This window comes from Leptonotus elevatus, chromosome 7 (genome assembly GCF_054856555.1).
Source record: "Leptonotus elevatus isolate MCC_2025b chromosome 7, RoL_Lele_1.0, whole genome shotgun sequence".
NCBI classification, from domain to species: domain Eukaryota; kingdom Metazoa; phylum Chordata; class Actinopteri; order Syngnathiformes; family Syngnathidae; genus Leptonotus; species Leptonotus elevatus.
In genome coordinates this window covers 10,010,371-10,033,078 of record NC_141245.1, presented here as the reverse complement: position 1 = coordinate 10,033,078, position 22,708 = coordinate 10,010,371, and the positions used below count along the sequence as shown (strand labels likewise).

The 22,708-nt window shown below is 40.2% G+C and overlaps 1 protein-coding gene across 3 annotated transcripts; it reads left to right on the top strand.

The window, feature by feature from the left end:
• The first annotated feature begins 7,383 nt into the window (after positions 1 to 7,383).
• fzd4 (frizzled class receptor 4) lies at positions 7,384 to 15,962 on the top strand. Of its 3 annotated transcripts, XM_086080927.1 has the most exons (7): positions 7,384 to 7,554; positions 7,700 to 8,005; positions 9,762 to 9,899; positions 9,991 to 10,374; positions 11,947 to 12,092; positions 12,494 to 12,741; positions 13,340 to 15,962. In XM_086080927.1, exons 2-7 carry the CDS (start codon positions 7,742 to 7,744, stop codon positions 13,756 to 13,758), a joined length of 1,599 nt encoding a protein of 532 aa, XP_085937053.1. In that variant the 5' UTR covers positions 7,384 to 7,554; positions 7,700 to 7,741; the 3' UTR covers positions 13,759 to 15,962. The 3 variants fall into 3 exon arrangements, with proteins under 3 accessions (XP_085937053.1, XP_085937054.1, XP_085937052.1); XM_086080928.1 differs by having other exon boundaries at positions 7,384 to 8,005; positions 9,994 to 10,374; XM_086080926.1 differs by having other exon boundaries at positions 7,384 to 8,005.
• Positions 15,963 to 22,708: the final 6,746 nt, after the last annotated feature.

The window sequence follows — 22,708 nt, the reverse complement described above, 5'->3', positions numbered from 1 at the left end:
TTTTGTTGGTTATTCATTTGACACAAACAGGGGCGTAGCTAGAAATTTTTCATTGGGGTGGCCAGGGTGAAACCATGACTCATATAGGGGTGGCCATGAATTCATACCTGAAATGTCTAAATAAGTGGTTCTTAACCATGCAGCCATACTGTTCGCATGCCGACCTTGGGCAATGCATTGGAGCTGTTACAATTGTCAATGAGTTGCTCAGTTACAATAGAACTTTCTGCCACTTGGCAGCAATAAGGCAAATGTCAGTTACTGACCTGTACACAATAAAGGAAACCAAACTGCGAAATTCACAACTAAGTATTAAAAACAAAAAAACTATGTTGATGCCTTACCTCACCAAAAGGTGGTCAAATCTATTACCTGTGGTTATTTTTGTGTTAGTAAACAGGACTCAAGATTCTAAACTTAATTTGATGCAGGAATTCTTTGCCTGTTTGGCATCTTGTTGGATGTCAAAGTTCACACATTAATAAATGTCTTTGATGATCACATTGTTATTTGATATTGTTACAGATTTTTATAAGTGTATTTGAGTTCCTAATTGAATACACTCATAATATCTGAATGGACCAGTTTGTACAAGAAATACAGGTTAAAAAACCCTTGGTTTGTTTTTATTATATTGTTTTCTGTAGTTCTTATTTATTAATTGTTTTATTGTGTCCTTTTAAAATATCAGCTTGTTTTTGCTGTACAAAATTAATACATAAAATGTCTTCTTTTTGGGTCTAATTTCACACACATTTATTTGTTCAAAACACTGAACATTAAACATACAAATAAATAGCAAAAACTAGTAAATTACCAGTATGCCTTTTCATGGACTAGCATAGCACTGACATTCACATTGGCAACATGACAACCGTGTCTAAAAACACACCCGCAGATGCGACACAGTTGTTGATTTAAAAAAATATTTTTTTTTGGTTTATAATATTAAATTTAGGTTTGTGTGAACGCCACGTGTAAGCTCTGAAATGTTTTGGGGATTATGTTTCTATCTGCTTCAGGAGCTGAGATATTATATTTTATTTATATTTAGTAGGCATTGACAATATTGCTGAATATCCAGGATCCAGGGGGGTGGCCGCCGGGGAGCCGTGGCCCCTGGTCACCACGTGCCTCCGCCATTGGACGCAACTTTTTGGGTTAGTTAAATAACCCAATTGAATTTGGTAAAAAGAAGGAAAAAATACCCAACTTTATGTTATTTAAATTGAGGTTGTTGTTTTTTTCAAGCCAAGAAGTTGGGTCAGATCAAACTAATAACCCACAAAGACACCCTGGCTAAAGTGAAGAACCCAGAAAAGTTGGGTCAGTCGCTTTTTGACGCAATTTGGGTTATTCGCTACCCAACTGTTTTTAAAATGTAGGCAGTCATTCTCATACACTTGCACAGAATTGATCACTGCTGATATAATGATACTTCTGTAATTTTTTTTATTTTTTTTATTTGGCCTGGACAGTTTATTTTTTGAACTGCAGATGGTGAGTCATCTATTGGGTGACAGGTTTATTAGGAGCCGTTACTTTGAAATGATGTCAAGGGAAACTGTAGGTTACAACTGCAGTACTGTAAATAAAAAGACCTTCTCTGCAGAAATACAGCAATGTGCTCTGCACAAACAAAAAATATGGGAACAATTTTTGGAGAGCTGCTCAGCCGCTTCATGGCTATACTGTCACGGTGCCAATGAGCAAGACACTGAACCTCTTCAGCTCGGGGCTGCAGCATCACTTTAACATCCCTACCTTCAATATATACATGTGTGTGGTCTGGTTCATTGTGCATCTTGAAAATTGGAGTGAATATAACATTTCCCCTCAAGGATAAAAATGAATGTAATAAAATACACGAGGAGCTCTATTCCAAAACGCTTATTATTATTTATGTTTGTTTTTTAATGCTGGAGTTTAAAGTGTCATATTTATTACAATCGGACATTTTTCTCATATCAACCAGGTTCTTAGATGGACACATTCACTAAATTGGCACACAACACGATATTATTTGAGAAACCTCTGTTATAAGAGAGGTGTTCTTCTTAGCCGTAAGTGCTTGAGGCACTGCTGTCACTTCACTGCTTTATAACTACCGTGACGAAGTTGTTGGCATTCTAGGCATCAGTTATCATCTCCCCAGTGTAACATTCTTATTGATGCCGAGGTGTAAATTACCCTTTTTTTTTCCCAATGTGGTTTGCAGTATGTGCATGTGCTTGCAAGGTAACCTGAACCTGCTCTCCCACATCATGGGACACAACACCTGCAAAACTCGGTGCTGTCAAACTTCCAATATAATATGTCACAAACATACATACTGTATACATGTAGCACATACTTTGAGCACAAAACAACAGCATTGCCATTGACACAAACTTTACTATTTCAAATAATCCAGTTTGCATACACTCCTATAGGCAGGTCTGTCAGTTACACATTCTCACACCATTCCAAGGAGTTGGCAGGCCTATTAATACCGCACTTGAAGGACTGGGCTTTGAGCCATGAGATGCTATGTGGTGTCTGATACACACTTTTTTTCCCCCTGTCCTTGGGGTGCTCTCAAACTAAAATTCTAGAGTCGTAGCATCCCTATATCGAAAGCAATTTCACAGAAAATTGTCAAAACTTCATTTTTGACCACTAACTTATTCAGTGACATATGATAGATATTTACATATTGTAAAACTAAAACTGATTCTCATTGACAATACAAAATGATACTGTAGAATTCAACTAACAAAAGTAAATTAAAGAAAAACAATTTTAAGTGATATATTTTTACAAACCCAAAGCAAATGTACAAAAGGTGACTATAAAAGGAATGCTAGAGAGGGGGAGTGATCTTTTTCTTAATGTGAATGTGACTCAAATGTGGGAAAACAGCTTCGTTCTTCAGCCCATTTGTCCATTGGTTGTTTGGCTAAAAACTTAACAGGACACGTGGGAGAACTGTGATTAAGTTAAAAATAAATAAATACTTCTTATTCTTCTTTTTAAAGGCTGCATCATGAAGAGGATATGCAGGATATCAGACAGTGATACATTATTATTTCATGGAGGATTACTGTTGCAGTCTGCTATGGATTTACCATTATCAAGATGTTTGATTGGCATAAGAGGTCAAACTAGCACTCCCAGCTCCTACTTCCATTATAATTGCCATTTGTAAAAAAAATATATATATAAATTAAAAAATAATAATAATAATTGTCAAAAAATTTTGACATTTTGTAAATGTGTTTTAACTTAGAGATATAATTAATAAAACATCAATCTGAATTTGTAAACTCAATTTGTCATATTGGAGTCAAATGGGGGAACAAAGAGAAGAATCTAAGCCAGACCTGAGCAGTTGATCGTAAATGACGAACACGTTCACAAAGTCACGTTTCTGAGAACGATCAAAATGATGAAGTTCTTTCTGCTGGTATTCACATAAAAAAAATGCCATGACTGCTATTGGAGAAAAGTGTGGGATAGATCATTTGAAAATACAGGCTATTTTCACTTGGCCCAAAGCAGTGGAAAGTACAGTAGCTTTCCAGGACTGCAAGGCAAATAAACCACACAAACCTTAAAGTGCATGGTGTCCATACTGCTGACATCTTGTCCACTCCGGTGCTTTAAATGTTTACCCATTCCCTTCATTAATAACAGGATCTGATGTTATAACAGATGATTAGCTCAGAATTGCAAGCCGCTCAAGTGAACCTACCATCAGTGGATTCACTCTGATTACTTCCATCAGTGGCCTCAAGTGCCCAGCGGAAAATCCGAAAGCCGTCTTCTTCCCACATAAAGTGTTTGACACACTTTGACGGTATATTTACAGAGTGCAATTCGTGGCCCATTGCATGCAGTCACTATCAATTACCAAGTCAACATAATCATAATATTTATGATGTATCGCAGCTAGCCAAGTGTCGTCAGACCGATGCGATGCCCTCCAACATGTGATTGCTGGTTTGCTTTGTTTGTGCTCAGAAGTAACATGGTCAGAAAATTCACTCCTTGCGGACACCAAAACATACACACAAATAATTTATAAAAAGCAGACAAACATATCCATGTCAAAAGCTTTTAAAATTCCAGTGCCGCAAATTATCTTCTCTCTGTCTGAACAATCCGGCTATCATGTTTCATTGAGCATTTGAATTAGATAGCCTTGCTAGCTCAATAGTTTTATTGCTGCTAGCGCAATAGTCATTAGCTACTCAGTGTGACGCTTATTAGCTTGCACTTCAACATGCTGTATGCTGTCTTCTCCTTTCTGTTATTCACACATAACTGTGAAAACAAACTGTCTTGGACTGACAATGTGCAGTTATCATTTGCATCGTTTGTATGCAGTCAGTAACCTTTTTCAAAAGACCATGTAAACACGTGGGGGGAAAAAAGAATAAACACCTAGATACACCAATCAGACGTCGGCCAAATGTGACTGACGCCTACCTCCTGGGCAGAGACGACGGCACGTCACGTAAAAAATGACGTGAATACACACTGCACCGACCCTGACTATTACTTACTTTCAGCGTGTGCACGAGAAGTAATTCCTCTCCGTACCATCGGCGGCGGTAGTCATTATTCCTAAAGGTAACTGGAAACCTCTTTATGGGGGCGGGATATAAAAACGTAAACAATGCATACCAGTTATTTTTTCTCTTATGATGTCATTCCACGTGAATGAAACCCTCCGTCTTTTTGCACAGTATCGTAAATAAAAGTAAATCCTACCTGCTATATATCCAGTCGCGTCCCCATGTCATGCCATAGTTTGGCTTTCATACCTTTGTTGGCATACCCTTTAACGGTAGTATCATACAATGCCGGTTTCTCTTGAACCAAAAAGACGTCATCTTCCCCATCTTCTGTCCAGACAGACATTGTATGTTCAAATGTTCGAGCATGGTTGGGAGAAAACGTTGCCCCCGCTGCTGGCTGACATTCCGGCCGATTTCTCCCGCGTTCACGCTCTTCTTCCACGGCAGAAGCGGCGCCGTTTACCCCGGCGGCCAGCTAGTGAAGCTAAAACGGCGCTGGAACAAGCTTCGTCACCAGCTCGTTTCCTGGCTGCTCCAATCGTCGGTTCACCTGAAAAGCTTCGGCCGTGCTGCCCTTCGCGTTTTGGACGTGGTGCCGACCTCCAGCTTCTGAAGGAGCTACCTCGAGACCGCCGGACGGAAGAGCCATGCACCCCTGCTGCTCCCACAAGGATCGCGCTGTTAAATGCGTCATTGACAAACAAAACGTTTATTTACAATACAATACAACAAAATACAATAAGGACTTTTTAAAGGACTTTGCAAATCTTCTTGCCGAAATCATGCTGAAATATGATCATATCCTCTTTATGGGGGACTTTCATATTCACTTGTGCTGTCCTGAAAACCCATTAAGTTGAGTTGAGTACTGTTTATTCGCGTCCGTCACTTCCTCTTCTTGCCCCGTGCGCTGATTCGCTAGCTAACAGCCAATCACAGGGATCAAATGCCCTGACGCCGATTCAACATGTCGAATTTGCTGTAAACGCCCCCCTAACGTATTCCAACTGAATCAAACTTCACGACAGTAATTTATACTTTAAACGCATGCTGTCGGCCCAACGCTGTCCGACTCCCGACGTCGGATTGGTGTATCTAGGCCTAAAGACCTTGGGTTACCCCTTTTCCATATTTGGTCATATAAACGCTATTGAGTTATCTCCACCGAGTGGAACATTGGTTTGTGTTCTACGCATGCTTTAATCGCAAGCAATCTTGGTCTTTTGAATAAAGGAACTACTTGTATGCGCGGTGGCCATCTTACGTTGCCACACGCCAAGTGAGCCGAATCTGAATACATTGATTACATTGAATACTGTATATGCGTGTATAATTCTGTGCGTCTGACGAACAATCCACCAGAAATACACAAGCAGAGGTGAACAAACATGGACAAAATGACGTAACATATAAATGACATCTACTAGGGTAACGACGTTGTCCCTGCGTCGCGGTTTAGATCGGGATATGTTATAAGGGAGTCAATTTGGGTTATTCCGAATGTTTTAGAAATTGGAATTTTGACCTTAACGCGAATACTGACTACATGTAAATTGAGTCATTTTTTAACCCTACAGTACACTCATACTGTGCTGTTCTAATGCAAATAGTTTTTTTTTGGGTCAATTAAAACTTGCATTTTTTTTTATTTTATAAAATAAGCATTTTGGTCTCTCATGCATAGTAAAAGTGCAAACTGGTTTAACTTAAAAATGTGACTCAAAATCATGTGCCTATTACACGTGCTCTCTAACAAATACACACACACACACACGCACACACCCATATGCCCCTGATAACCATCAACTCCAGGGGCATCACAATCTATTGTTTCAGCTCAGTGCTAATTACTTTGGGTCTTGACCCCTGATTTAGCCAAAGGGGGGGTATGCTTATTGTGTGTATGCCTGCGTGTGTTTGTGCGTGTGTGTTGGGGGAAGGGTGGTTTGCCGCTGGGGAGGTCATTGCTGCTGCCAATCAGTTGTCACAGTGGATTCCCATATCACTCCATTAATCCAGGGATGAAAACACAGCAAAGTGATGTGTGATATGAAAGCAGCCTGCTGTTGCTGAGGTTTTCCAACTGTTAGCAAAACTGTTACTTTTAAGATCACATTTTGCAGTTTGAAAACTCTTTGTTTAAATTCACAAACCTCATTCTCGCGCTAAAAGCTTGGCCCGCAGGCTCCTAAGCTCTCAAATCAACTTGGTAAGTGCAATTACATCTGGAATATGCATCAACTGCATCGGAACTGTGCAAATCAGACAAAAGCCTAATCTAACAAACAGTTTTTGCAGTTTCTCCCTAAAGGCCCCTCACTCTTCACTGCTCGTTTCATGCTGGAAAGGTGAAGCCTTCTCCCAGGGTGCCACAAGCAAACAATACCTGTCCAGTATGTGCATTCATTGCAATGCAAAACAGATTTGCCGTGCTTCAGCATCACTTAAGCGCCTACTTTCAATTACAATGTCAGAGCCATTTAGAGGTGATGGCCCTTTCGAGAATGGGAGCTCAATCTATACAGTTTTAGATTTAAAAGACTATTTTAAATATGAAATCAACCGCTTACTCTTATGCTTAACCACTGGAAAAGCCACTTTTTTTTTATAAATATTTCTGTCAAAATTCGTTATGCTTGATCACATGTTAGAATTGGAGAGAGAAAATCATAGGAAACAAGGAGGCGAGGGAGTGAGAAAATGAGTGTGATACTATCAAAAAAAAATTCTACAGGACCCCGCCCCCCGTTCGGGGGTTGGCCAGAGAAAGCAAGACTGAAGTGGGGCGCAATGATTGGTTGGCTGTGTTGTGGACGGGTTGAATAGTCTCACAGCAAACAGACACAATAAAGTTAGAAGCCGGTCGCGCTGCAGCTTGGTGGCGCAAAAGCTGGTCTCTGGATTCTGCGCCTTCATTCACGGACTTTAACGGAATCTACAAGGAAGAAATGTGGGATTTGCTTTGGCGTGCAGAGGCATGCGCAGTTTTTAGGTGAACTTTTTAAGATTCGTTTCAACGATCTCTCTGGATATATGCATCCATCAAACGCACCAAATAGGATAGGTGACCACCAGGGAGTGCGCCTGGGCGCGTTGGACAGTTTGGACTGTTCCAATTATTATTTTATTATTTTAAGGAATAAGATTGCAAAAGACGGCGACTCCGTTAAGGAGTGAGCATGCGGGGGATGATGGTGCCGCTCACTCGGGCAGTCCTGCTCCTCCTGTCCGGGCTCCTCGCTCTGCCGTGCATGGTTGTCGGCTTCGGCGATGAAGTGGAGGAGATGACCTGCGACCCCATCCGGATCAGCATGTGCCAGGGCCTGGGATACAACGTCACCAAAATGCCCAATCTGGTCGGCAACGTGCTGCAGTCTGACGCCGAACTGCAGCTGACCACGTTCACGCCGCTCATACAGTACGGCTGCTCCAGTCAGCTCAAGGTACGGCACACATATGGGACCCGCGAGCAGTGTGTATTTATAAACAGACCGCAACAGAACAGCTTGTGAGAACTGTGGCTCTTACGCACACGCACACATAGCATATGCTGGGTCCAGACAGTCTGCTGCAAGCCGCGTGCGTGTGTGGATGGAGAAAAGGGAGCGCATGACAACAAAGAACCACCACCAGTAAAAGTATTCACGATGATGGTACCACAAGGAAGAAGTACTGCATTATGAACTGGAAAGTTCATATCAGTATAATTTCCAAATATGTCATGTCAAGTTAGCCTCCTCTGCCCAACATCCTCACTGGTTTGCACTGTACATCAGTGAATCGCAATCAGAGCAAGAAATAATCCAAAATTAATTTACATAATTCATATAATGTATCTTTGTGCACGTATTTATTTTACCGATATATAGTGAAAAACAGAAAATTTTAATGTTTTGTCCATATCACATCTTGTGAAACCCCAAGTTTGTATAGTTTTAGGCATACTTTTCTATATTTTTTGCTTGACTTTTTTGGGGGGGGGGGGGGTTGAGTGACTTGGTATGGACAGGTGTTTGGACATAGGGCAAAACTGCTTTGAATGGTCCACAGTAAGCAAAGTGCTTCAAAAGACAGTTGTTCTCAATGTGTGAGGCAGACAGACAGAATAGGAACTGCAAACTCCACAGTCCTGGCCTGCTCCTGCTCAAAATTGCCCTGTAAGATTAGCCGTCACCCCCTCCTACACACCAAAGAGGGAGGAAAGGTGAAAGGGAAACCATATCCCCTAACATTTGCTCTAATGGGAGGCTTCCTGGCAAATAACCAGGGCAGCTTCAGGCACTGAAGCGGCAGCGCTCAGTTTACCAACGGTCAGGGAAAACACCATCGGCATTCTTTGGTCATCGCTGTATTCAAACGACCCTACGTAAGACACGAAGTCACAAATTGTTAAAACACAAACAGTTATATAAACATATCATGAACAAATGATCTCATTTTATGTGCCACTGTCACATAATACAAACATGTGGTATTATTCAAGTACTCTCTGCATTTGAGTTTGGCCTTTCAGCATGTATGAATACAGACTTCATTATATTGGCATTTTGTCCCGTGACAAGAATGTGAAAGCACTTTAAAAATGCTTAAAACTCAAACCTTTCGGCTCCCTCAAGGTGTCACATCATGACCACGACTACCTGAAATGATAGAATTCAACTCCATTCTCGAAAACGTCTCTGAAACCCAGACATATAGATCTATTTCAAAACAGTTGCCATGGCACAGAAAATTGAGCCTTGGATTAAGGGATTATGGAGTATTACATGGCTCATTCCCCTTGTGTTTACTCCTCGGGTTGTTTTTTGGAGACGCGGAGTTGTGTGTCTAACCTTGAAGCAGGTTGATGTTGGCTCTGGTTTCTTGACTCAAGTTGTGTGTGTTTTTTTAGTTTGTGCTATTAAAAGTGGAAATGTTGACCTGCAACGAGTAGACATGATGCAATGGTTTTGGATGATGCAATGGGGTACAGAGTGGATATCAAAACAAGCCTATAGGAGTGTTCATATATCACCATTTATGGTAATAGCAGAGTTGCTTTCTACGTCACTTATTGGGGGGTCCACAGTGTCATAAGATTCACTTTTCAGTAAGGAAGCAGCAATTTGAAAATTCCTCGTTGCATTCCTTGGATCAGTTTCGGGAAGATTTTTGATACCCAATCTCTAACAGTAACTAGCAATTTGTCTTTTTCTCTAGTTCTTCCTGTGCTCGGTCTATGTGCCAATGTGCACGGACAAAGTGCCAATTCGTATTGGACCATGTGGAAGCATGTGTTTATCTGTCAAGAGAAAATGCCAGCCAGTGCTTCGTGAGTTTGGTTTCGATTGGCCAAATGTGAGTCAACAACCTTCGCACATACTGCAAATAATGTGGAGAAAGTGAAATTAGGAACCACTATCATAGTATGTTCTATTTTGTTACCAAGCAGGAGCTCAACTGCAGTCAGTTCCCGCCTCAGAATGACCACAACCACATGTGCATGGAGGGTCCAGGGGACGAGGATCCGCCCTATTACCGCCACCCTCTGCACCAGGAGGAGTGCCAGTCTTTGGGATCTGCACCCGACCAGTACACCTGGCTGAAGCAGACGGATAGCTGCGCACTACAATGCGGCTATGACAGTGGGCTCTACAGGCGCGGGGCCAAAGTGTTCACGGATGCCTGGATGGCCGTATGGGCTGTGCTGTGCTTCCTCTCGACCACTTTAACAGTCCTGACCTTTCTGTTGGATTCCCAACGATTCTCCTACCCTGAGAGGCCCATCATCTTCCTCTCCATGTGCTGCAATTTGTACAGTGTTGCCTACCTGGTAAGTAAATTCCATGTGTATGCAAGTTGACTTCTTCTTTACTTCAGTGTAGAAGCAGTGCTGTGCTATGGCACCAATTGTAGGAATATTGTTAAATTTAATAAGCTCTCTCTGAAATGCCTCCAAGCACAAAGCAGATTATCTTAATTGTGTGAAAGGCTGGAAGCATTTGCACGTATGTTATTCTGCACCATTTGGTTCTATTTTATTCTCCTCTCTTTTTTGACATGCTTCTTCTTCCACATTTCTCAACGGATTCTCACCGTTGCAACTTCAACATATTCAAAACGTTCATGCAACATGGGCTTTCATTTTTCAGATTCCAAAAAAAATCATAATTTTTCCACAATTATACATTTTTAACCAAAAACAATTCTCCATTCATTCCTATTGACACATTCAACTTAACAGATTCACATCATTCTTATTTGAAATTCAAAATGTTTGGCTCATTCAATTCACCTTGGGAACAATTTTCGACATTCTGAAAACTCCCATAAATGAAGAATTCTACTTTTTGTTTTGTTTTTATAAAAAAAAAAATACATTTCAAAATGTCATCATTCTTTTTTTTTACCAATATAATGCCACATCATTCCAGTTCATTCATGATCATTCCACATTGTTCAATATAATCCAGTATTGTTTCACCATAAGCATTCCAAATCAATAAATATTATTTATTATTTTTAATACTATTCCACTCATTTCATAAAACAATATCATTCTTTCATCAAGTTTCTACCAACATTTTGCAGTTTTTTTTTAAACAAATAACTTTCCACATCATTCTTTATCACTCTGTCACTCTATGAGCATGAATTATTTTGATTCAATATAATTCCATGTGATTGCATATTTTTTGTTTCTGCATTCCAATATTCACAAACAACTTCTCCAGAAATTGAATTTTCTAGTTTCACTGATTATGTTTAATAAAGGAATAATAAATTCCAAGAAAACCATGTGGAGGGGTGTGTATGTGTAATAGCCCAAAGTTGCCATTTTGGAAATTGAGATCCATGTGAGATGGTGGTAAATAAATGTGCAGATAAATGTGTGGTGGTCTTTATAAATGTGCATACGGTGCACAGTCTACAGCAACGGACCACAATTGAATGCAACATTCTGTACTACGGAGAAAAGAATGTGTGCAATAAGAAAAACAATTCACCCTTTCAGTTGTTCCATTTCTCCTACATTCAACGTCTCAGTAGCCACTAATCTTGAAGGGAGGAATTTACCGTATCTTGCTCGTATTATTGTTCAGCTTTGGTAGAGGTCAGCGCTTACAGAGTACATTTGGGAAGAAATATTATTTAAAACAAACTAAAATAATCAGTTGTTAAGATGAAACTGTTCCCTCTGTTCTATATGCGTGCGGTGACTTAGTGACACACAGCCAGGTTCAAAAACTAATTTAGTTATCATTTTTCTGTAATGTGCTCCACCCATTAACATAGTCTTAAGAGAATTGAATTTCACCATAATTGTAGAGACGTTTGGAATGAAAAGACAGATTGTTTTGCAATTGCTCTCCAGTTAAATCATGCATTTTTATCTCCCCTTCAGGTCCGGTTGACTCTGGGTAGGGAGCGTGTGTCATGTGACCTGGATGCAACCGAAGTTCCTATTCTAGTGCAGGAAGGACTGAAGAGCACCGGCTGTGCCATCGTCTTCCTCCTGCTCTACTTCTTTGGCATGGCCTCCTCTCTCTGGTTAGTGCACGCACGCAAATCATCTCTTGTCGTACAACAATTGGAACACGAGACCAGCATCCTGTTTTGTTTAAAATCTTGCCATCCTGTTTCATAACCCCTGCACTAGATGGATGAATTCACACATATAAAAGGAACGAGGTCACTTTTCAAAAACTTGTTGTGCGGCAATTGAAAAACACAGCTGAAAGTCTTCCTTTTGGATTTTGCCCTTGATTTCCCCTTTCCAGGAAAAGCAAACCCAAAGGACTTAATTCTGGCCTTAAATATGACACCACCATCTGTTGTGTAACCCTTTACTATCTGCCGCCATGAAGAGCAACACATAATGGCCATAGCTGTATTTACACTGTAAAAATATAGCATTACGCATCGTTTAATTTTCTTTTTTCTCAACTCAGGTGGGTGATCCTGACCCTGACATGGTTCTTGGCTGCAGGATTAAAGTGGGGCCATGAGGCTATTGAAATGCATAGCTCCTACTTCCACATAGCAGCTTGGGCTATACCAGCTGTTAAAACTATTGTCATTCTCATAATGAGATTGGTGGATGCTGACGATCTGACTGGCCTATGCTATGTTGGCAATTTACAACAGGAGGCGCTCACGGGCTTTGTAGTGGCGCCACTCGCGACATACCTTCTTATAGGTAAAAACTCACTCATGCACAATAAAGAGTTTTATGACATTTCCTCTACTCTCTTTTACAGCAGTTTGCATTCCTGTAGTGAATTTCTCTATTATCTATGATATACATTTATTTTTAACTCTAGATTTACTTACACATTTCTTGACAATAATATGTTATATGTGACCTCACTAGTTTAAACATGATATTGTGATTAATATTACATTTGTGGAATATGAGTTATGAACCAAAATTCAGCCGTTCTTGTCCATCTGAGGGGGCGGCCATTTTGCCACTTGCTTGCATCAATGTCTCAGGTAACAACCAAACCACAGCTCAGCTTCAGAAAACAGGTCTGCTGTGATTGGTCGTTGCCGGAGCCCTGAGCAACATTGATGTCATCCTCAGTCGACAGCAAATGGCAAAATGGCCGCCAACTGAGATGGCCAAAAACGTCTGGATTTTGCTTAATAACTTATATTCCACAAATGTAATATTAATCAGAATGTCATGTTAAGACTAGTGAGGTCACATATATTATTGTCAATAATTTCTGGGGGGTTGATTTCCTCTTTAATATAAATTGTAATCTAATAATGTGTTCCATATTGAACTGCAGGTACCCTATTCATCTGTGCTGGCCTAGTAGCGCTTTTCAAGATTCGCTCCAATTTGCAGAAGGATGGAGCCAAGACAGACAAGCTTGAGCGTTTAATGGTGAAGATCGGAGTGTTTTCCGTGCTCTACACAGTTCCAGCATCCACTGTGATTGGCTGTTACCTCTACCAACTTTCTCACTGGGGGGACTTCAAAGCCACCACACAAGACTCATTCGTTGCATCAGAGATGCTTCGAATCTTCATGTCCCTGCTCGTGGGCATCACTTCGGGCATGTGGATCTGGTCAGCGAAGACCCTTCACACGTGGCAACGATGCTCCACCCGCTTAATCAAGGACAGCAGGATGGGCCGAGGGGGCAAGCGAGGACCCGGCAAAGGCTGGATTAAACCGGGGGCAGGCAATGAGACGGTGGTGTGAGGAGAAAGGATGGACAAGACTGAACTTGCTTCTTTATCTCACAGACGCTCACCCCGACAAATGGAGGATGTAATACAAACCACTGGATGTGAAATCCGCTGTAAAATGTTTCAGAGTCCACAAGCATGTCTATCTCTAGGTTTCCAAATTCCAACAGTGGTTGACATTTCCTTCTAAGCGTTGGAGTTAAGAGATAAGGGTGGATAGGTTCAAAAAACTAATAGCAACAGTAGCTCCTTGACCTCTTCAGACTTTTTCTAGCCCAGAGAGAGCGGAGGCGGAAGAAAGACAAAGCAGGCAGCATTGAAGCATCGACATGAAAATTTGACAGAAAATAAGCTGTGTATGTGCCACGTCTACCTCTGCCTCAATTTTCTGCTCAGCAGCAGAGACGGAACCTGCTGGGTACAATAACTCCTCTACCTTAAAGGCCTGTGAAGGCCATTGATGAGTCCATGTACAGATGGTATTCACATACCGGCTGAGGTTTCCCAAAGAGCCTTGTGTCTTTCTGTATTAAATGAAAATGGGAAATGGAAAAGACGTACCAGACCAAAACTTAGTGACACGTGTTCAAATGGCCTTACATTTCTAAGCGTTTACATTTTAGCAAACTTATTTTATTTACACTAATTGATATCAATGCAGATTGTTGTATTGCTCTCAAATATGGGGGGGGGGGGGGGGGGGGTACCAGCTCCAAGCTGTAATGCACTATAATTAAAAACATGAAGCGTTCGTGCCTGCCACAAGTGCATTAATTTAAACAGCAGACTGATTCGTGAAAACTCAATTGCACAGAAATCCACTAGTATGCTGCAATAAAGAGGACGTCTAGCATCAATTACATAATTCCAATAAATTACATTTCACATACAGCAAATTGTTTGGATAGATAGATGGTTTGTAGTTGCTGATTGATAAATTCCTTTGCGAGAAGCTCAGACTCTTCTAGAAGCCAGGGACTGTATATGCTCACAGGTTAATGAGCAGTCCAGGAAATTAAAACTGCCTTTTCCAAACACGAGCCAGAATTCAATGTTATTAGACAATCACTTGCCAAAAGACACAACATACAATACTGTATAACATTATAGCACTATATGCATTTAAACATAGTAGAGAAGGAATCTCATCCACTTGCCATAGATAATCTAAGACAATATCTCATTTGTGGTAAAATATCAGCAAAAATCTGTTCCAGTTTGACTTTTCAGGATCAATTGAATCATCCAAGTTCTATGTTCAAGTGACTGCCATGACTGAATTGTGGCCATCAGAGACAATCAAGCCACACCCAGAAAAAAAAAAAAGGTTGTTCAACGCATTTGAGAATTGAAAAATCATCAATTCACAAGTATGTCACTCACCATGTCTTAGTGCAGCATTCATTAATGTGTACATGCTTAGTGTGTTTGCACGACAATCTAGCAAAGTGCTTGCGTTTCAGTGAGTCTTGGAATGTATATTTTTAATGTGCGTCACATTTAGTCCTCGTACAAGCGAGAGTCAAACGTGGGGAATTCAAGTGCACAGGTATTTCATGTGCCATGTGAAACCAGATAGTGCCTCGCGTTGCTGTCACATGTATTTTGAGGTAAATCTACAGAAGTAGGTGGGATATCAGTTTACAGACTTGTGTTGTGACTTGGCCTACCAAGGGAAATGAGACCTTGTAGATATTTCTAAATATTGTGGTGAACCTGAGAAGCCTGGAACGGCCACCAGTGGCCCCCGAAGCAGCATACCTTGGCACCCTGATTAAATTTGCAAAGTCAAACAAACATTACATTGAGCTAAAGTGAATTAAGCAAAGCTCTGACCACCATCCGCCTGAGTTAATGCAGTTTCCCTTTTCTCATAATGTTTGGTGGCCACCTCCCGTATGACAGCACTGTGCCTCCCATGACGTTTCAAAAAATAACAAAGTAGTTAAGTCGGGCCATGTTTAATTTTATTTTATTTTTTTACTGGCAATAAGATGTAAATGTTAAGATGCCCAGATATGAATCAATGTTGGGTTTAGTTGACCATTGCTGATCTTAGCCCGTAAGATCTAAAAATCCTGGAGAGATCGTCAGTGTATTATAGGGAAATGTTAATTTATCCTTGTAAAAAGTGACAGAATTTTAAAAACTTGTTATTTAAATGACACTTTTGTATCAGAAGATGAATAAAAAAAAGCTTTGGTTACCGAAATGTTATGTTTTGAGCGTGCATCCGTGTTTGTACGTCCCTAAATGCACGGGCACTATATATAGCAGCAAATTTAGAGTATTATAAGTCATAGATCGCATTTGATGCCGTTTCATAATGTCATCATCACGTATAAGCCACTAGGGTTCATTAAGAGCGAGAGTGAAACACGCACACACACGCCCATATAGTACAGTACATACATCAGTACTTGTCACAAGAGTTGTGCTCTCTTAAACAATGCTGCCACCTCTTGTCTGACGAGAAAACAAGCAATGACCAAAAACATACTACCAGGACAACGAATAGTGGCTCAAAAAGAATAAGTGAGATGTCTCTAGACCACAAGCCAATAGAAAACCTGTAGAGAGAGCTAAATATTTGAGTTTTTAAGCGGCTGGAGGAGTGGGCTAAAATCCTTCCTGAGCTGTCAGAAAACCTGGTGACCACCTATATGAAGTGTCTTATTGCTGTTTGTTTCTTCAAGTGCAAATGTATGGTTTGCTTGGGAACCAAATACTTGTTTCTCTCAGTAGAGTCTATTATTCCCATTTTATTAATCAACGCTCATGCTTTGTGTTTTGTTTGCATTTTGGACAGATATTCTGTCTATTAATATGATCAATATGCAACCATAAAAAAAAGGACCTTTTTTTTTGTGGGGGAAAAATACCTTAAAAAATGCTGACCTGTTATTCATATCACACCAGTGCAGTTTTCAACACACACAAAGCCAAAAGACTTTGTTTGGCATGACATTTAACTATAAGCCAGCTATGCATTAGATTAGCTACATATAGGTGTGTGTGTGTGTGTGTGTGTGTGTGTGTGTGTGTGTGTGTGTGCGCGCGCGTTGTGGGAGTGCTGGTGAGGTGCTGGTGAGGGTTTCCAAATATCTGTGGTTCTAGCTCGGATTGCCTTCCTGTAATTTACTGTGACTGAATGAGTGTTTGTTTAAGGGCTCCCTCAAAAGCCTGAGGTAGGCGCAAAGTGACAGCATCTACTGCTCTATTGTTTCCAGATGTGGCTCCATGCACTCTTACAAACCACCACAAGCAAGTAAAGCATGTTCAAACAAACGCTATATGTTGGGAAGTTGTTCTTATTCATATGAAACAGTTGAATACTCCCCCATTTACACATTCAAACACTTCTGGTTTATGTACAAAGTAGTAGTAGTAGAAGTTCAATGCTAATTTTTCCAACTTGAATTATCTGACTCCAGTGCCACTTGCAGGGACGTTTAGACAATGAAAGGAAATAATCAACAAAGACCCAAGTGATGTGAATAGTAAATCACTACATATTGTAAATCACTACATATTGAATGTTAAGGAACTATAAGACACTTACTTGATGATGAGGAGGAGGAAGAGGACTAGTTGAACAAATAAATCAGAACTAGGTTTGACTTACTATTTTATTTAAAATCCATATGATTATTTTAGAGAGAAAGCTGATTACTAAAAGAAAAGTGAAGAAATGCTTGAGACGTGTGAAATAATTAATGTAGGAAAAATGACAGGAAGTAATATTGACGCTCGGTGGTGGTTTCCAAAGTAAAGTAATGTTCAAAGTAAAACATGAAACAGGTGGAGAAAGAGCAACAAGCAAGAACGTGTGCGCACCCTAAAAAGTCAGTCTTCAGACAAGCCACTAGATGTCAGTCTTTATCCAGGATAAAGGGTTGTGTACTCTGGCTCAACAGTTCTTTCAGAGTGAAATGCTCCTTTTGCACTGTGTTATGTAAGATATTAATTAGAGCCCGAGTTTATCATATGCTAAAGATCTGTAATGGCTGAAATAAAATTATTTATTGTTTTATATATGATACAACATACACTGTGCTCTACACTACACAGAGGCAGTGCGGTGACAAGTGTTAGCAAGTCTGCCTCACAGTCCTGAGGTTTGGCTTACTTGTGCAGTTTGCATGTTATACCCCATACTTACAGATCATTTTCAAAAAATGTGAATATCATGGAAAAGTTAATTTATTTACATAATTCCATTCAAAAAGTCAAACTTTCATAGATTCAGAGCCCACAATGCAAGTGATTTCAAGTATTCATTTTTAAATAATTTGGACTTCCAGTTCTATAAACCACAAAATCAGGATTTCAAAAAAAATTTGAATTGTCATGGTTTGAGTTGGGTTTTTGTTATCTTTTGGGTTTCACAGTTGTGTTTTCCTTGTGTTTCTTTTCAATGTCCGTCTCATTTAGTATAATCATTGACACCTGTGCTTGTCATCTCACACCCTTGTGTTCAGCCAATCAGTTCCCTCAGCCATGTGTCCTGTCCAAGTGTCCTTTCTTGTGTAATTAGTTGGTGTGTGTATCAAGGCCCCGTCCACACAAAAGCCAGTTTAAATGTATCCTCACAAGTTTCTTACCATTTAGGCCATTCGTCCATTCGATGGCGCGGTTTCAGAGCTTGAACGAACACAGGAGAAGTGACAATGGCGGGTGATTCAAGTACGACACAACTTGTCGAACGTGGGAATAAAGAAGCAAAATATTTTTGCTGCAAAAGCATAAGCACGCTAAGGAGGCTGCGCAAAACCACTAAGATATTGCTATCCACCATTGTTGTTGACAGACTGACGGTTCACGCGAGAATTGGCGCATAAGTCATTAATCTGCGACAATGCATCATCATCGAGCTGCGAACCATTACGTCATCACTAGAGGAATATCCTGCATATGGTGTCCAGACGGACACGTACGGGGCGCGTATTGAAATCTTTCCACTCTGGAGCCCGCTTTCAAAAGTGATCAGTTTCAAGCTCCAAAACCGCACCAGCATGTGGACGAACGGCTTAAACGGTAAGAAACTTGTGAGGATACATTGAAACTGGCTTTGGTGTGGACGGGGCCTGAAGCTACTGCACTGCTTAATCTCTCAAGTTAACATCAGGTGTGGAAGAAATTATAAATTGTAGAGATAGCAGGCGAGATGTGACCAGAAGTGCTCCCTTCATCTGGGGCCCATTACTATAATTATGAAGATAAAGTATGTTCAGTTCTGCTACAATTTTTGGATGGAAATTATGCTTGCAGCCAATTAGGTTCACTTTAATGGGAATTTTAAAGTACTCCTGGCTCTGTCCAATGGCCACCAGTGGAACGGCCAGCTGGCGGTTGCCTCCACTAACAATATAGCACTGTGTCAATAAAAGGTTTTGTGTAAACATTGTGGCACCCTGACCTATAAGTGATTAATAAAATGTCATTTGGGTGAGTATTCATGAGTAATTTAGCGAGAGAGTAGATTGTGGGCCCGAAACAGTAAAGTTGCACTAACCTTGACATTTGTCAGAGTGCAGTAGTGACTGGAGAAATTTATCCCAAAATCGCCAGCAACAGTGAGGGTGTAACAAAGATTTATTGCAGTCCAAATGGGGTAAATAACAACAAAAAAAAACGCTGGACCAAGCCAGGATACAAAAATGGGTTAAGAAAAACAACAAATGGCGCTTGCAAAAGGCAAGGTAAGAACACGCAAATAACTCAAAACAACTTAAGCACAACTAAGACAAGAGTCGAGCAAAACTATGGCAAAAAGTTGTAGAGAAACACACTTGACTACGGCTGTAAGCACAGAGGAATAATCTGAGTGTCCGAGTCCTTATAAAGTCCTAATTAGCTGATGTGCCGCAGGTGCGGCGCTGGGGGAAACGCCCCCTCAATCACTCCGAAACTGAAATGAAAAAAGAGCAGCACTGAGAGCCCTGCACCATGACAACATTTAAGTAAGCCTATACCAAAATGTTTGACTACACTACAGTCACTCTAGGTGAGTGCATTGTACATGACCGATGGAATGAAATGCCCTCAACAATCAAGATGAGTAAAAAGGACCTTCACGATCGTTTGCTGTTCAATTCCGACTCAAAATTGCCTGATGTCTGAATTATTTTCCTGGGCTTAATCCTTCTGGAGCATCAAAGTAGCTGGACAATAGCATAACATGTCAAGGGTTTCTTGCTAGTGTGTGTTTTACATCCATGTCATGGATAAATGTCAAACTATTCATTTTAACATCCAGCCTCAGTCGGCATTGTAACAATTACACACCAAACACAACCTTTTTAAAAAAAAAACATAAATTATGTGTTGATTATGACAGAATCCTCTATAGTTTTGTCTGATTGATGTATTTTTGAACAAAAGGTGTTTTTGTTCATTCAGGGTACAGTAATGGTATACGGTTGTAAGCTTTATTCGTCACTGGGGTATAGATGAGACACTTACCTAAAGCCTGTGATCCAGATCCATTTGCATTTTTCTTGTTAGCGCTGTCACACCGACCTGGAGGTGACTGTCATGAACACACTGGAAATAAACAATCCAGCCTAAGTCGTGCAAGCAAAAGCTACACAAAAGGGTGGAACGACTTATTTCCATTTGAAAAAAAAAAAGAAGTCATTTTGAGAGGCCCTTTTCTGTTCTCGCATAACTATGCCTGCAGTGCACAAAACAACATATGAGTTTGGAAAACATCTCAGAAAGCAGTCGCAACATTGTGTGGCTTTACACAGCGCCAGGGAACTCGAAATCGCACAATTAGCAGCATCTGCTTTGACACGTAAAATACTTTGCTTACTTGCTTTCAATACAACAGGGCAGGAGAAATGATTTGTCACCTGTATCGTCATCTTAGCGTTTCATCAACATCCATTCTTGTCAATGCTGTATAAATCCCAGCTACTGCATATTACATGTATACATATTATTATACAAAGTAAATTATGTACAGTAAATTTGAATCAATTTAGAATAAATTTGACTATTTAGAGTGGGACCAAATAGACTCAGTTTTAGAATAATATTTACACTTGGAAGAGTAAAATAAAGAATCAAAAAAATAAAATAAAAGTCACTCAAGGGTTGAGGAATGAACTCGCGACCTTCAGCTTGGGAGACTGCTACTGATCCACCTGAGCTAAGCTCCTTCTACTGTATGCTTATATCTAAGGGGAGACCAAAAACGATGGAGTTACGAAGACTCCGGCTGCCACGAGCGATAGAGTAACACACAGCAGGAGCTGCGTGGCTCAGGGAGTGGATAGGCTGTCTCCCAAGCTGAAGGTCATTAGTCTGTTCCTCAACCCTTGAGTGACTTTTATTCATTTATTTTTTCAATTCTTTATTTTACTCTCTTCCAAGTGTAAATATTACTCTAAAACTGAGTCTATTCGGTCGCACTCTAAATAGAGTCAAATTTACTCTACAGAATTGACTGTGTATTTCTGTACTGAAATTATTAAAGTATTAACTATTCTATTACATATTTAAGTTAGAGTGCATTAGAATTTTTCTATTTAAATTTGAATCTGCACATTTTATTGTAAGACCTTTGTATTTTAGAGCGGAGCACTATTATATGCAGGTGGGATGAAAGAAGGCATCAAATAAAAAACAAGATTTGCCTTGCTCTTTTCATTCTGTGAGCAAAGGGATGAGAGAAGCTGCCTGCGGATGACTTAAAATCGAACATAATCTAAAATTTGACTCTAGTCTCCTTTGCACTCAAGAAGAAAAACAACATGGTACTTACTTGTCTAATATATACAAACATTTACACAGTGCCTGTCTCAAAGTCATTATTATGGAACGTTGATTCTTCGAAGAGGTGTTTGAATACAAAACTGCGGAAAATGCGGGGGAGGGGAATCTGTCTGAGTAGGGAAATTCTTATCACTTCATCCACAGTATTGAATTTTAAGTAAAAGATTCCATCTACACAGACGATTATACAGAAAATAGGCTGAGAGGCTGGGGCTCGGAATGGGCGCTGGGCGAGCTGCTGCAAAGCAGGTGATTGATGAGGCAGCTCATTTTCCATTTGTCAGTTTATGATCACATCCATTATCCCTAATGACACAAACATTGGCACACAAAAACCTAAATGTAACTACACTAGCATGTGTGTGCTCGTGAGCTATGTTCCCCCACCACCCGCAACAGAATCCAAGTGACCTTGCATCGGATAATCAGTAAAGATTGATGGTTGTGCATGACACGGTTTACAATTTAGGTTTGAACTCCGGAAGCTTCAATTTGTTTTGACATCACACAATTTTAATGTTATGATTTGACTTGTCAAAACAATCGGATATGAAGCCAACTGATAACAATGATAATGCTCCTACACCTCGTAATTGGGCTTTTCTAGAAGCTCCCATCCGCTTTCTGTTTGGTTATAGCTTTGTGGGCCTTTTAATGTAATGGCAGGTTTCAATTTATGTGTTGTGATTGCAGCAAACAGCCTACTGAGTTGTGACAGGCCAGAAAAAAAAAAAGACCACAAATAATACCTTTTTTGAGAAGGCGGCTGTCTGTGACCAGGGAATACACATCATTTTACTGGATGAATAAAATAAAATAAACATGGTTTTCTCAAATGTCCATGTCACGTAATCTGTCTTGTAGAGTCGGTGAATCAAATTTGTCAGTTAGAAATATGAGCCAAGCATTCACAAATATTTCTGTCCTTCTGAATTCACTTTTCTTATCGTTTTGCTGACCTAATTTTAATGTGCTTCATGAAAATGAAACTCAAGCGAGGAATAAATTGAGGCGTGCTATTACATTTCTTACCATATTGGCCCACTTTAATGTAACATTAGCTTCCACGTAATAGGCTGCGTTCGAGACTGCAGGCAAATCGGATTCCTCCTCAAATCTGATTTTTAGGACTGACTGTCCAGACAGTTTTTAGCAAGTGTCCAAATCCGATCTGGCCCTGT